Source organism: Xenopus tropicalis, chromosome 3 (assembly GCF_000004195.4).
Source record: "Xenopus tropicalis strain Nigerian chromosome 3, UCB_Xtro_10.0, whole genome shotgun sequence".
Lineage (NCBI taxonomy): Eukaryota > Metazoa > Chordata > Amphibia > Anura > Pipidae > Xenopus > Xenopus tropicalis.
Genome location: NC_030679.2, coordinates 130486984 through 130502541, shown reverse-complemented (window position 1 = coordinate 130502541; position 15558 = coordinate 130486984). Strand labels below are relative to the sequence as shown.

Sequence of the window (15558 nt, the reverse complement as noted above, 5' to 3'; positions counted from 1 at the left end):
CATTGTCATGTAAATGTTTCCCAAGTGTTTTAAACAATCTTAAAGATCAGTCAATGGCTTCATTTTGCCCCTTTTAACATAAAAAAATAATTCTGGAGCAACCACTACATGTGTTTTGTTTGGGGACAACTACTAATAATACCAATAATATTGCATGATTAATGGCATGTGTATGGTGGCCCACTGATCCTATATCCATGTACTGTGGATGTCGGTGGGATTGGCCAGGTTTGAAAACCTTATCTGCAGACTCACTATGTCGGCCAGTTCATAGTGCATCTGCAGGTGAAGAAGTAAAGAGGAGCTGCAGAAGGGCAACCATACAGGGTATGGCCTTAGTACATTCTCCATCCATTTGGCCCATGGGCTGATTGGTCAGAAAGTGTACCTGGGCAGCCTGTGTATGGCAGACTTAAATTTTACTTTCTGATTTGATGTGACCGAAAGCTGTGCATGAACAGATCCCATGTGACTGTCACCTGTTATAACATTGTGTTTACCGATATCATGTGTAACATGACTCACTCAGGCCTTTTCATTATAAAACGCAATGCACTAAAGTAGTAAGAAATACAACAACAAATTACCTCCTAATGTAAAATATACAAATTTTATACAGGTCACAGGTCTGAGATGACTTCTAGTATCCTGGTATTTTAAAACAGGGAAGCATATCTCTTTTTTTTTTTTTTATATACAATACACACGTTTTGGAGAGTCACATGACCCAAATTATATCACTAAGCAATCTTCATACCCAATGTCACTAAGCACCTGATTTATGTTAGAGTAAATTCATGGTCCTTGTATATAATAAAGGTGCTTGATTGAAATTGCCCTACCTGTATGAAAGTAGGTGTATGTGTTTATAAGGTCATGAATCTCCACTGTGACTTCTGAAATCTTATTTTATGTGTAGCACATTTTAGATTCTTGGCTACTTTTTAAAGTAGCAACAGTCTGCTGGGACCAGCTAATCAAACTGAATGACCAGTGGCCAATATTGTTGGTCACTCAAACCTAAAAACTGTATGGAAGCCACACTCTGAAGTGACTTGATCCGTTATCTGTGAGGCTGATTGGTTCATTCCACTTTTGTGGCCATATTACATTACCACCTGAGCAATCTGATAGGCCAACATTTGCATTGTGTTTACTAGCTGGTAGTAACTGATGCAAGTTCTTGTTTGGCAGAGGTGGGTGAGTTGCATGATGCCTAGCACTAATATCTCATGGTATTTTGTTTTAAGGGGTCTTTGCTCAAGCCCACCTATGTTCCAGTGCCTCATAGTGTGTTAATGTCAAGAGTTTACCAACTGTTTTTGATCCTGAATATAAATATTGAAGTAATTAGTAAGGCATGGTGTGTGTATGTTTGTATTGAGCCTTCAAACTTTGTTGTTGTTGATGTTGTTGTGGCAACACTGTATTTAGCAGCATTGCACAAACCAGGGGTAACAAAACAAATGAACATTGCAGCAGTGTATTGGAAACCAAATCTAGTGGCTAGAGCTTGGTTTTTAAGAGGCGAGTGTGCTTGGCATTATTATGTTTTCCTTTGAATTTGTTTTTGCGACCTTGTACGAGCTGCCATAGCGCTTGTCACAGATATTTAAAATAGTACCAACACCTTTTGTCAGCTTGTGTGTTGTTTATGCCTGTGTCATGGACAAGCTTTCTAAACTTACACATGTAAAAAAAAGAGTTTTCTTCACACTGTGTGCAAGCTGTATACAAATAAAGGGGTACCTGAACCAGTTCTTGGTCAGAGTTCTTTTGCGTGTTCCAACCTGGTTTCTTATTGCTAGAAAGGGCCATCCGCAGGAACACTTTGATGTTGGACTGATTGAGAGTAACATTATATAACCTGTCCTTATGTAACTTCTCTATTTACTCACCACTCCCTTAGCTTACCTTTCCTGCATGGGAAGGAAATAGCAGGCCTGGGATTGTACTCTGGGCAAGATGGAATATTTCAACATTGAGTTTTCAGTGTTCCCTTTGCTTGGATCTAGGACTCCTCATACTCCTGTGCTTCACTATGCTTGGTACTGGCTGCTACAGCTGCTGGTTTGGAGCCCGTTTAGTGGTTTCTCTCTTATCCAGTAGTATATAATAAAGGCATTCTACCATACTATACAATATACAGAAAAGCCAGTCATTTCTGCAGCCCATTAGTGCAGTTAATGAGAACAAGGGCGAGTCTTGGGTTGCAGCTGGGTTTTCCTTTTTAATATATAAATTATGTTTTCAGGTGCTGCTCTCAATCTGTTATTGCACTTTTTAATGTATGTCTTCATGTCTCTCAGCTTTTAGCCTTTCAGATGGGATCCAAAGCTTTCTATTGTGCCATATGGCTTAACACTGACTCTGAGTGGTAACTAATGAACCTATCCTATGTCATAACTTGTTTATTTCTTGCACTGCCGTAAAGTGGCACTGACAGCAGCTAGTAAATGGCTACAAATTGGGACACTTTTCATTCTGCAGAATTGCACTAACAAAGGAATGAAAAAGGGGCCTTTCTTCCTGCCTGTTTATTTGCCTTGCAAATTCCTCCTATCTCATTTGAGTTGTTCTTCATAGAATTTGCATTTAGTATTTTTGTATTTGAAGTGCCCCTTTATAGTGGAAATCTAAAGCATGGCTCTGCTCAAAAGAGCTAACAATCCAGAGGAGTTGGGATATTGAAGTCATACTATGTGCAAGTTCAGCTGCTGTAGGTAGGTATAGAGAAAGGTAAGGGTTTCTATTGCCCCTTCTACTGTATTTGGGCAGAGAGCTCTGAATTGGACTGCGGCTCTGCCTGTAGGATTTATGCTTGTGGTACAGAAGGTTTTAGCCCATTCCACGCTACTTTCACCTTTGGAACCATAATATCGGCAACAATAAGCAATGGAGAATTTGCTGCTAGCCTGGTTTTTCATCGTATAAAAACCTCTCTTTTTATAGTTTTACCCCAGCTGTTCCTGATTAAAGCCCTTCTGTGCCATTGGTTATTTACGGAGCTGAAATGTGAGTCCGGCTAGGTGTTCTGCCCAGTTTGGCAGCGCTGCAAGGTACTCACGGAAACCCTGCATATTTCATACGTTGGTGCTCCAGCGCCTGCCTTTCAGACCTCTAATTTAGGAAAGGTTGGGGTTTCCGTTATCGAGTGTTCATGTGCTAAACAGCTGCACCAGTTCTTCTATGGAAATTGCCTTATTCCTCATCTGTATTGTCAGATGCTTTCATCCATAGATGGGAACGCTCGTGCCCAAATCATGGCTAAACAGCAGAATATTGTGCCCGTGCAACCAAAGTGGCATCACTGTACTGAGACTTCTCCAGATGGTTGATTTAATCCTTCAGTGGCCATGCAAATAAGTCTGCCGAGACGCTTATGTCCCTGGGTAACTGCAATTAACCACTGATAGGATGTGCCAGCCGCAGCCCTTTTCCTTGTTGGCAGTGCCCTGTGCGTTAGGCTATAACTGTTTGAAAATGAATCGGTTGAAAATTGCTGTTTGGAAAGTGGGCCACCCCTTTAAGAGATTGTCTGCTTGGCGCTGAGTTTGCTAGTTCTGATGCTGATCCCAGGTGTGGTCCAAGTAAGTGACAGGTTACCTGCTCCATATTGGAACATATAGCAAGCTACTTGCCCATCTCTCCAATTCACATGGGCTTGCACTGATAGGTATATGCTACACAAGTATAGCCTCTTGCTATGGGGAACTATGCAGGGCAAGTATAGCCTCTTGCTATGGGGAACTATGCAGGGCAAGTATAGCCTCTTGTTATGGGGAACTAGGCAGGGCAAGTATAGCCTCTTGTTATGGGGAACTAGGCAGGGCAAGTATAGCCTCTTGCTATGGGGAACTAGGCAGGGCAGGTTTTGTTTGTGTGCCAGGCTAATCCTTTGCTTGGCCATATGATTGTCTGAGTGTCTCAGCAGGGCAGGAGCAATTAGGTGCCTTGTCTTTATTGAGCAATGTAGCGCTCTGTAGGTTTTATGTTCTCTATTAGGCTCCTTGCGTCTGTTACTGAGGCATTTGCTTGGGTCTCAGCTGTTGTCAGTGGGGTTTTTTCGATTTTGTATGAATTCTGGTAACATTGCAGCTCAGTGTCCCAGACAGGCTGTTTAGCTTTGTGCCCAAATAGAAGGAAATACCTTTTGTAGTTATTTTCTTGTGGTGTAATAATCTGCATTACAGTGACTGGCCAAGCACAGGCTGTAACATATGATGATTTTCTAAGAAAAAGTGTTATAACACTAGGGAAATTGTCCATGGTTAGGCTTAGCATACCCCCCCCCAAAAAAAATAAATAATGGTAGTTGCTTCCCATTGTGGAGTCCTTTAAAAGTCATAGTGGGATGGCTGATGCCCGCTAATCCGCAATGTAAAACACATGCAGTGTGTAGGGGCACAGTCTGATAAGAGAAGCTTTGGGGGAAACCTCTAGGACAGCTGGAAGCGAGAAGCCTATGTGAGATCCCTTATAGCCACCACTAAATTACATCATCATCTTTTTTTTTTTTTTTGCATCCTGGCCCTCAAATGTCATATAGTGCCCATTGCATGGAAAGACATGGATAGAAATGGCTGTATGTGAATGTTGTAGGGCTGGAGTACCTCTTTGGGGGTACAGTAAGCCCTTCCCATAGGGTGCTTCATGCCTAATCCATCTTCAGCCTTCAGTTTCCTTTCCTTTAAATGAAAGGGCAAGTGGCACACTCAGTTATGCAGAAGTCTCTCTGCTTTTGGCATGACATGGAAATTATTTTCCCTTTTGGAAACGGAGCAAAGGGAACAACATTGCTAAGAGTTTTAGAGGAGTCATAACATAATCCATGATGTAACAACTGCCTGTTATAAATATCACTGTAAATAGACTCTTCTATTAATAACGCTTTGTAATATTTATTTAAAGTGTAGTATTTTCCTCTCTGCCAGGGTACAAATAGCCCAGACTGTATCGCGTGTGCCTTGCTTTATATAGTTACGGAAGTGCCAGATCTGCGAATGTCGGCACCATACCCTTTCCTAATATCTGGAGGGAGGAAAGGTGGCCCTTAGAAGCCAAACTGTGTGTATGGCATGGATGGTATACCCCTCCCCTTTGCTTCTATATATTGATGAATGTGAGCAGGAGCTGGCATATTGATAAGGTATGCCCCATAGAAACATTTTTGACTACAAAATGACAGATTTGTGAGGATCCTTTGATTATTATGTTGTGTACTCTCTCAGCTTTAATGCATTTGGGCCTGAATGGCATGATGAAGCTGCCAGTATTCACACAGTGGCTAACTGGGGTTATATGTGCTGAGTATGCTTCTGTGCCACGGGCACCAGTGCCAGCTTGCCTTCTGTTGCACTTCTGGTGAATGTGCAGTGATTCTGAGCTCTTAGTCTCCCACCCACAGAGTTATACCCTGGCAACGCAGTGATTTAGATTACTAACACTTGCCCATATATTGCAAATACACGTAGTGATGCTTTTATATGGCACAAAACTGGGCAGCCCCTCTGTTGTATGTATTCCTGGACTATCTGCATCATTTTTGCAATGACTGATATTAAATGAAAGTAAAGATCCTTTTTCTATAATAGTAAAGGTCTTGTGAGTCATTGAAACAACAGGGAACTGCTGGAAAGAATTGCAGTGCCCATTAATGTCAGGCTTTGTGTATAGGGCATATCAGATGGCTGCTGTTACATAGCAGGTAGGCTGACTGACTCGGTGGGCATCAGGAACTCTGCTGTTGGGTACATTATTATTATGCAAGTACTGGAGAAGAATAACAAGCGGCCCACTGCAACGGAGTCTCCTTTCCCAACGGAAGAGGCAACTGCTCTTGGCTTCCCATGCAAGGCTGTTCGGAAACACAGGGCATTGCTCTGAGAGATTAGTACGTTACCAAGGCAAAATCTTGTGCCTAAGCAAAGCATGAAAAGGGAAGTATATGTAGGAGCAATGTCCCCAACAGATAACAAAGCATTGGGGCTACCAGCTGGACCTTCAGAATTTCTCCCTCCCTCCCCTGTGCCCCATTTCTGTATATCCATAGTGTTAATCCGTACCTGGTTTTCTACTGGCTTCTCTTTAAATCCTCTATGCCTGGTGTGTTTATAGGGGGTCAAAGGGAGAGAGCGTGAGAAACCCTTCAAGTTCCACCCCTCCTGTCTGACGAGGCCACAAGGAGATACTGTAGCTGCTAAAGGCCAGGAGGTAGCATCATAAAATGCTCTGGGAGAGCTTTGGCCTGAAGCTCAGTGCAAGAGCAGCACCTCTTCATGACTCTGGTAGTGCTGCTGTTGTCCATAGAGCAACATTGGGAGATGTATGGAGATACACACACCAAACTGGCCACAGTTATAAAGGACTTGTACCTTCTTCCTGCAGATTATATTGGCTGCTGAATGTTACTTAATGTTAAATTGCTCAGATTGCTCTTCTGAGCACTTTTGCAATTTACATATGTTTTTTTAAGTTTTCATAATATTAGCATATACGATGAATATGTTACCGGATCACCTCCTGCAGTTCGGGTTGGCTGTTCAGCTGGACAGCCAGCCAGAAGCTTAAAGGAACAGTAACACCAAAAAATGAAAGAGCTTTAAAGTAATAAAAATATAATACACTGTTGCCCTGCACTGGTAAAACTGGTGTGTTTGCTACAGTAACACTACTATAATTTATATAATAAGCTGCTGTGTAGCCCCGGGGGCAGCCATTCAAGCTGGAAAAAAGGAGAAAAGGCACAGGTTACATAACAGATAAGCTCTGTAGAATACAATAGTGTTTTATCTGTTATCTGCTATGTGCCTGTGCCTTTTCTCCTTTGAATGGCTGCCTCCTTGGCTACATAGAAACTTATCTATATAAATTATAGTAGACTTTCTGAAGTAAACACACAACTTTTACCAGTGCAGGGCAGCAGCACATTATATTTTAGTTACTTTTATACACTTTCATTTTTTGGTGTTACTGTTCCTTTAAGTTACTGATGCAGGAGGTGCCTCCTGATGCTCCTCTGTTCAGTTCTATTGCCCCTGTCACAGTGAATTATATTGAACAGAAGGGGCTCATCCTGTTACAAATTCAAAGAACACTGTGAGCCATTTAACATCTATTTAAGTTTGGGTGGGTATATGTCTCCTTGTAGTTTCCTCACCAAACCCATTCTGCTTGTGCAAGGTGGCTACCATGTCGCCTTCAGTGTTCCTATGTGCCACCAAACGGCAGTTTTAGGTGATGAAAAGTAATTCCTGGGTGTGAGAACTGGAATGGTTCCTGTTTTGGCAAGCACAGTGATACAAGTTTGTTGCCTTGGGCTAGCTTGGAGTGCTCTCTAGATGCTACGTGCCAGAGCCAGCTCCCTTATTTGAGTGGCCCCATTCACTGCATGGGAAGTAGGGTTCACTGGATCTGGATACTTGGCTGAATTCTGAACCCAACTGGAACTTCATTGCATATGCAAGTAGGATTACAATGTGCGTATAGCTTTGAGACCATGGGCTGATAGAAGTATTTTCATTGTATTTCTGCTTAGTTCCGAGAAAGCAAACTGCCCTCCCATGGGTATCAGGACACAGTCCCACACCCCTAAGTGGCCATATGTCAGGCTGAAAATATCTGTTGGTCACTATAATATTTGGTGCGTTTCCCCCTTAATGCTGTCAATCCATTTCAGTAGGTGCTGGCTTTGAACAAAAGACCTGGGGCTGCAACAGAAATGACCTGTTGGGGCTTGTGGAGCTGGAAAAAATGTGGGCAAGCCAGAAGTGCTGGTGGCTAGCAGTTGCCAATTTCCCTCTCACTACAGGATGTGTGTGTGTATAAGTGTGGTGTCTATAGGCCGGGTTTCTGGCACATGATAAACAAGTGGCTCATGTTGCTGAAGCCCTGGCTCAGGTTCCCAGATCCTCTCTCTGCAGATGGACGACATCTGCTCCGAACAGTGATACTTAACCAGGCAAATGGGAGGGGGAATTGGGAGCCCCGGCCAAGCTTTAACCTCTCCGCTCCTGCTAGGGGTCCCGGCGGCATCCATTCTGTGTGTCTGTATACAAAGCGATGCAGTGGCTCACAGTCTGTATATTAGTCTCTCCTTAGCCTCCCTTGCCCTTCTGCTCAGTGCCCTGTTCCTGGGAGCCGTGCCAGTTAGCGGATGGGGCTTCCTGTAGGAGTACGTGCCAGTGTATTCTAGGAAGGAAGCTAGATTTAGTACTACCTGTTCTAATAAGGCTTGGGACATTGGAGCCTCTCTTGGCCATTTTCCCTACTAGGAATTACACAGTCCCTTTCAATGTAAGTGAGTTTGTGGCATTTACTTCAGCTTTTTAGGAGCAGGTCAAAGCCCATACAGTAACTAATTCATTACAGAAGAGCTGTATAAAAAGGATTGTTACCCCATTATAGTGTGGTGCGTAATAAGACTATTGGGGGTTATAGTTTGCCCAGGAGCAGTAACCCATAGCAACCAATTAGCAGGTAGAATTTACTGGTCCCCTCTTTTAAAAGCAAAATCTTACGGATTACTATGGGTTACTGCTACTGGGCAAACTTAAGTGACTTTTATGACATATGGGATATATCTTATATACACTGCTGTAATCTCTTTGCAGGGTGCTTGGATGAGAGAGGGGGTTCATTATCTGTTCAACTCCAGTGGGCAGTGGTCATTGGTGGTTCCCTGTGCTGATCTCTGAATCCATTTCTTGTGTGTTTTATGCTTAAATCGCATGTTTCAAAAGGAATAGGCTATCCATAATGTTAATTGTCATGTCATTACGGGTCATGTACTTATTGTAATGTATTGGCTGGGGTCCTTGGTGTCCTGGCTTAATATAAGATATGCATAACCAAGAAATATATCCTTATTAATGGGGCATAGCAGTGGTGTTGTTTCTAACTGGTGCTTATTGCCAAGTCAGCTGTTCACATGACTCATTAAAACCTCTATATTACAAGTATAAAGTACCTACTACTTTAAATTATATGCATATTAGAGGTCACAATGGAGTCCCATGAGCTGCATTAAACCACTTGGCAAGCAGTTTTGTGCCTTTATATAGTCATTGACCTCTGATAGGAATACAGTGGTGTGAAACACTATTTGCCCCCTTCCTGATTTTTTATTCTTTTGCATGTTTGTCACACAATGTTTCCGATCATCAAACACATTTAACTATTAGTCAAAGATAACACAAGTAAACACAAAATGCAGTTTTTAAATGAGGGTTTTTATTATTTAGGGAGAAAAAAAATCCAAACCTACATGGCCCTGTGTGAAAAAGTAATTGCCCCCTGAACCTAATAACTGGTTGGGCCACCCTTAGCAGCAATAACTGCAATCAAGCGTTTGCGATAACTTGCAACGAGTCTCTTACAGCGCTCTGGAGGAATTTTGGCCCACTCATCTTTGCAGAATTGTTGTAATTCAGCTTTATTTGAGGGTTTTCTAGCATGAACCGCCTTTTTAAGGTCATGCCACGACATCTCAATAGGATTCAGGTCAGGACTTTGACTAGGCCACTCCAAAGTCTTCATTTTGTTTTTCTTCAGCCATTCAGAGGTGGATTTGCTGGTGTGTTTTGGGTCATTGTCCTGCTGCAGCACCCAAGATCGCTTCAGCTTGAGTTGACGAACAGATGGCCGGACATTCTCCTTCAGGATTTTTTGGTAGACAGTAGAATTCATGGTTCCATCTATCACAGCAAGCCTTCCAGGTCCTGAAGCAGCAAAACAACCCCAGACCATCACACTACCACCACCATATTTTACTGTTGGTATGATGTTCTTTTTCTGAAATGCTGTGTTACTTTTACGCCAGATGTAACAGGACACGCACCTTCTAAAAGTTCAACTTTTGTCTCGTCGGTCCACAAGGTATTTTCCCAAAAGTCTTGGCAATCATTGAGATGTTTTTTAGCAAAATTGAGACGAGCCATAATGTTCTTTTTGCTTAAAAGTGGTTTGCGCCTTGGAAATCTGCCATGCAAGCAGTTTTTGCCCAGTCTCTTTCTTATGGTGGAGTCGTGAACACTGACCTTAATTGAGGCAAGTGAGGCCTGCAGTTCTTTAGATGTTGTCCTGGGGTCTTTTGTGGCCTCTCGGATGAGTTGTCTCTGCGCTCTTGGGGTAATTTTGGTCGGCCGGCCACTCCTGGGAAGGTTCACCACTGTTCCATGTTTTTGCCATTTGTGGATAATGGCTCTCACTGTGGTTCGCTGGAGTCCCAAAGCTTTAGAAATGGCTTTATAACCTTTACCAGACTGATAGATCTCAATTACTTTTGTTCTCATTTGTTCCTGAATTTCTTTGGATCTTGGCATGATGTCTAGCTTTTGAGGTGCTTTTGGTCTACTTCTCTGTGTCAGGTAGCTCCTATTTAAGTGATTTCTTGATTGAAACAGGTGTGGCAGTAATCAGGCCTGGGGGTGACTACAGAAAAAAAACTCAGGTGTGATAAACCACAGTTAAGTTATTTTTTAACAAGGGGGGCAATCACTTTTTCACACAGGGCCATGTAGATTTGGAGTTTTTTTTTCTCCCTTAATAACGTAAACCTTCATTTAAAAACTGCATTTTGTGTTCAATTATGTTATCTTTGACTAATAGTTAACGGTTTTTGATGAGCAGAAACATTTAAGTGTGACAAACATGCAAAAGAATAAGAAATCAGGAAGGGGGCAAATAGTTTTTCACACCACTGTATATTATTCCCTAAAGTATGTATAGACAGTGATACATATATACTTCAATACTTCAGCCCATGCCATGGGTAGAGAGCAACATGTTTTTAGGATAGCATTGGTGCAAAAAGCTCTATTGTACTCATAATGCCTTGCAGTGTATTTCTGAGCACTTTGTTTGCTTGCTGTCTCTCTAATGTCATCTTTTCTGCCCCACAGCCGGTTGCCGAACCCATTCCTATATGCAGTTTTTGTCTGGGAACGAAAGAGTCAAACCGAGAAAAGAAACCAGAAGAGCTTATATCATGCGCAGACTGTGGGAACAGCGGTAAGTAAAGAGCCCCGGTTTGTTATGTACACACAGTTTGTTCCCCTCTGTCAAACGGGTAAAACCTTGGTACTGTGTAAGTGCTGTGATGCTTAGCATATTGACAGCAATAATCCAGAATGGCAGGGTGGTGTAATCCAGTATCACCTGACCGCCAATATATTACAAGTGTTACTGTATTCAGGAAAATAGGATGTTTCAGAAAAGACAGCACTTATACCCCCCTCACCCAGGCCACCTACAGGGTTGAGGAATTCTTTATTCAAACAGGGAGTTGCCAACAAGTGCCTGGTGACATAGAGCCTCTTCAGTACTTGCTGGGGGCATTTTCTATGTAAACAAGAGCACACTTTCACTGTTATGCCTGTAGTTAGGGTCATTTCATTGGAAGGATGACATGGGAGAACCCTTTGTGGCTCAGGCACACTGCATAATTAATACAGGAAGAACACCGGGAAGTGCTGCTAGGTAGAACTGACATCCCTTTTCAGGGGTATGTGGGTAAAGGCGTTGCAAGGGGATCTAGAGAGATCCAGTTAGAGCTTTCTAATTCCTTTTCTTTGAGAATTGAAAAAATTAGGGAAAACAAAACCAAATTCTTTACAGATAAAACTCTGACATACTTTATTTCCCGGCTGCAGAAATAATAATATGGTGGCTGGTTAGTCTCCTCCTCTCTCCACATGGTGGCGCTGAAGCATTGCTTAAACAAGATACAGGCATTGGGACTATTAAAGGAACAGTAACACCAAAAAATGAAAGAGCTTTAAAGTAATAAAAATATAATGTACTGTTGCCCTGCACTGGTAAAACTGGTGTGTTTGCTACAGTAACTCTACAATATTTTATATAATAAGCTGCTGTGTAGCCACGGGGGCAGCCATTCAAGCTGGAAAAAAGGAGAAAAGGCACAGGTTACATTGCAGATAACAGATAAGCTCTGTAGAATACAATTGTGTTTTATCTGTTATCTGCTATGTGCCTGTGCCTTTTCTCCTTTGAATGGCTGCCCCCATGGCTACATAGCAGCTTATTTATATAAATTATAGTAGACTTTCTGAAATAAACACACAACTTTTACCAGTGCAGGGCAGCAGCACATTATATTTTAGTTACTTTTATACACTTTCATTTTTTGGTGTTACTGTTCCTTTAAAGAACAATGTCTGAGTGATATCCAGTTAAGGTGGCGATACACTGGCAGATTTTAGCTGCTGATTTGAGTACTTTAGACTGTCTCGGCAATCTGGCCTAAAAATGTATTTGGGGACCACGTCGGCTTGTTGATGCGGTGCCTGATCTGACAGCACCTATGCCCGTCGTTTATTGAACATTTGGCCCTACCTTTAGGTAGCCATATTGAGAGACTATCCGCTTGCTTAGTGACTGCGCTAAACGAGCGAATCATTTATGGCCACCTTTAATCTCTGGCAAATGCTGGATCATCAACAAATGGGTAAATGTAGTTAATATGTCTGTGCTATTAATTGTATATGTGCATCTTATACACTTATCCCTCTTATACCCTCTGGTATTCTGTACCAGACAGACCTGCAATTTCGTCAACAAAAATTCCAGCATATGAAAGTTGCCCTGTTGACATGGGCATGGTTATTGAAAAATTACCATTTTCTAAACAATTCTTCCAAAAAGAATTTGCGATAAACTTAAGCAGTATATTTCTGAGCATTTGGCTTCTCCACGCTTTGATGTAAATGCCCCAGTGGCATAGCTATCGGGGTCCCTAACTATAGGGACACACACATGGTTGTTGGAGATTATGATGATTATAACATTGGCAGAAAACACAAGGCTAAAAAAGGTGGTTTCCTACTGTGAGCCGATTGTCCCCCCATGCAACATCACTGATAATGTTTTACTCCACTTTTTACACAGCATGATAAATATACCCTCTAGTGTGCCAGTCACATTAATTACTGTAAACAGGATGGACTAATACCCTTTCTCTATCCCTGTTTATTTGTATATAGTGCTAGCTGTGCACTCAGTGCTGTACAGTAATAAAACAAAAAGGGATCAATACAAGAGAAAAAACACATGCAATATGCACTTACGTTCATGCTCAAGTGCTAGTATTATAGACGAGAGAGGAGGTCCCTGCTCAGATTTGTTTGCCACAGCCATACCTTTACACTATACCAGTGAGCTGGACACGACTGATATCACTTCATCAGGAAGTATATACATACATATATTTTGACACCTAACATATTTCAAGATTAATTTCTGGTGAGCTGTGGTGCTGCCCTAAAGGTCTTTACTGCACAAAGCGAAAGAGGGATCGTAATGGGCATGATAGGCATGCGAATAAATAGAGAGAAGTAGCAATGAGAAATGCAAAGCACCATTCCATTACTGGTTCTACATTGGAGGGATGTGCAAGGTACTAAACCCCTGCAGTTGTGCTTCTATTGCTGATGAATTGACTTTAATTGTTGTTGTACAGGTCACCCGTCCTGTTTAAAATTTTCTCCCGAGCTGACCGTGCGTGTGAAGGCTCTTCGATGGCAGTGCATTGAATGCAAAACCTGCAGCTCATGCCGAGACCAGGGAAAAAATGCAGTGAGTATGCCCAGTGCCATAGCTCCTTTATGTTATGAACCACACTCTGGTAGTGATAACCTGTGCTTATGCACTATAACTAATACCAAACTGCACCTCTCATGTCTTGGGTTTCTGCCACAGAATGGAAGTGTGAGCCACTTGGCACACTGACACGCATTCTGCTTTTGTGTCTTTCAGGATAACATGTTGTTTTGCGACTCCTGTGACCGTGGGTTTCATATGGAGTGCTGTGAGCCCCCTCTCACAAGGATGCCGAAAGGTAAGGGCTCTGTTCCTACTCTGTACTGTGACTTTGCACTTGCCTCCATTTCTCTGTCCAGTGCTATCATTTCTGCATGGTCTTTCCTCCCAGTGTTTCTTAAATGCCTGCTTTAATTCTCATTGCACAGGCATGTGGATATGTCAGATTTGCCGGCCTCGGAAAAAAGGTCGGAAGTTGCTACACAAAAAGGCTGCACAAATTCGACGACGTTACACTAACCCCATCGGGCGTCCAAAGAACCGCTTAAAGAAGCAGAGTTCAACGTGAGTGCCTCACCTTGCCATACATACATACATACATACATACATACATACATACATACATACATACATACATACATACATGTTGTGCCTTTAACAGATAGGGTTTCTAACCACAACTAGCCCTAACACATGCAAAATCTGAGTTTTCTTGGTTGGCACAAAGCTCCTGGACACACAATGAAAGTCAACAAAAGCTCCAGGGCCTGTTGGAATGCATTTATGATTCCTCAGAGAATGTTGCATTTACTGTTCCAACTGTTAGCCCCCTTATTGTAGCAGTAGACTTGGGAAAAGCCATGTAATCCCACTATTGAGAAGAAGAAGATATGATCATTGCCTGGAAACAAAATTTGTAAAGTTAATGTAAAAAGGTTTGCAACAGGTCTGCTAACCCTAAGCATCCAGTCAGATATTTGCAGTTGTAGAGGAGCTGCAAAGCATACATGTCCTCAGCCTTAGCATGTTGCCCTATTTATCTTACACAGGACAAACCCTTCGTTTGGTAAAGGCAGAGGAGCACCTGGTCGAGGCAGGAAGCGCAAACTTTCCATGTGCTCGACGTCCTCTGACGATGATAGAAGCTCCGACGACCACAGAGGCTGCGGCACATCCGTTCCCTTCAATAAGAAGACAAAGGGCCTTATTGATGGCTTAACAAAGTTTTTCACTCCATCACCTGATGGACGAAAAGCACGGGCAGAAGCGCTGGACTATTCCTTGCAACGTTCACGGAAGAGGGGGCCCCGCAAATCCGGGCAGGCAGATTGGGGTGAGAAAAAGTTAGCCAGAACATATAAACTGTTACAGCCACTATACAGTAACTCCATGCATGTATAGACAAACACCCTGCATCTACAAGCACACAGGCATAAAGTAAGTATCAATGGGATAGAGGTTAGCGAGTACACCTGACAAAGGCAGCACACTACATAAATTGCAATTGGTCAAGATGGAGTCATAAACTACAGGCACCATAGTGGGTATGGCAACAGGAGTAACCAAAGCACTGTGGCAGTTGGAAGGGTTTTGATGAATGAGGATCTGCTTGGTAATTGGCATCGCATTCCTTTGATGTGTGCTCTGACCGATGCACGCTACAGAATTTGTAGGATTTTGTTTGCTTCATATATAGAAAAGACACAAAAGCATACGTGCCTTTTAGAAGCATTGCTAGCACATCCACCTTCAACTATTGTCTTTCTTCACCCCCAGACAATCAGGAAGGCTGGGACTGCAAGCTGGATGGGGAAGATCATCCAGGAATGATATCAGAAAAGGAAATTGCGCTCTTCCAGGATATCCAGGAGCAGGCACTGCAGGTAAAGACCCCCCCCCCCAAATGTGGTTTGTTGTAAGAAAGTTAAGAAATCAAAGTTGGAAAGCAGTTATTTAGTGTGCTCCTGTCAGGGATACAGTATGTTCTGATATGGACAATCT

The 15558-nt window shown here is 42.5% G+C and overlaps 1 protein-coding gene across 3 annotated transcripts in view; it reads left to right on the top strand.

The window, feature by feature from the left end:
- The window catches only part of kat6a (K(lysine) acetyltransferase 6A), a 32385-nt gene that overhangs the window by 3510 nt on the left and 13317 nt on the right, over window positions 1-15558 (top strand). For all 3 annotated transcript variants that reach the window (XM_031899321.1, XM_031899320.1, XM_031899319.1), the window contains exons 3-8: window positions 10902-11010; window positions 13478-13593; window positions 13774-13855; window positions 13986-14121; window positions 14607-14890; window positions 15334-15440. In XM_031899321.1, the coding sequence (XP_031755181.1) occupies window positions 10902-11010; window positions 13478-13593; window positions 13774-13855; window positions 13986-14121; window positions 14607-14890; window positions 15334-15440 (834 nt within the window). The remainder of the gene's footprint in view (window positions 1-10901; window positions 11011-13477; window positions 13594-13773; window positions 13856-13985; window positions 14122-14606; window positions 14891-15333; window positions 15441-15558) is intronic.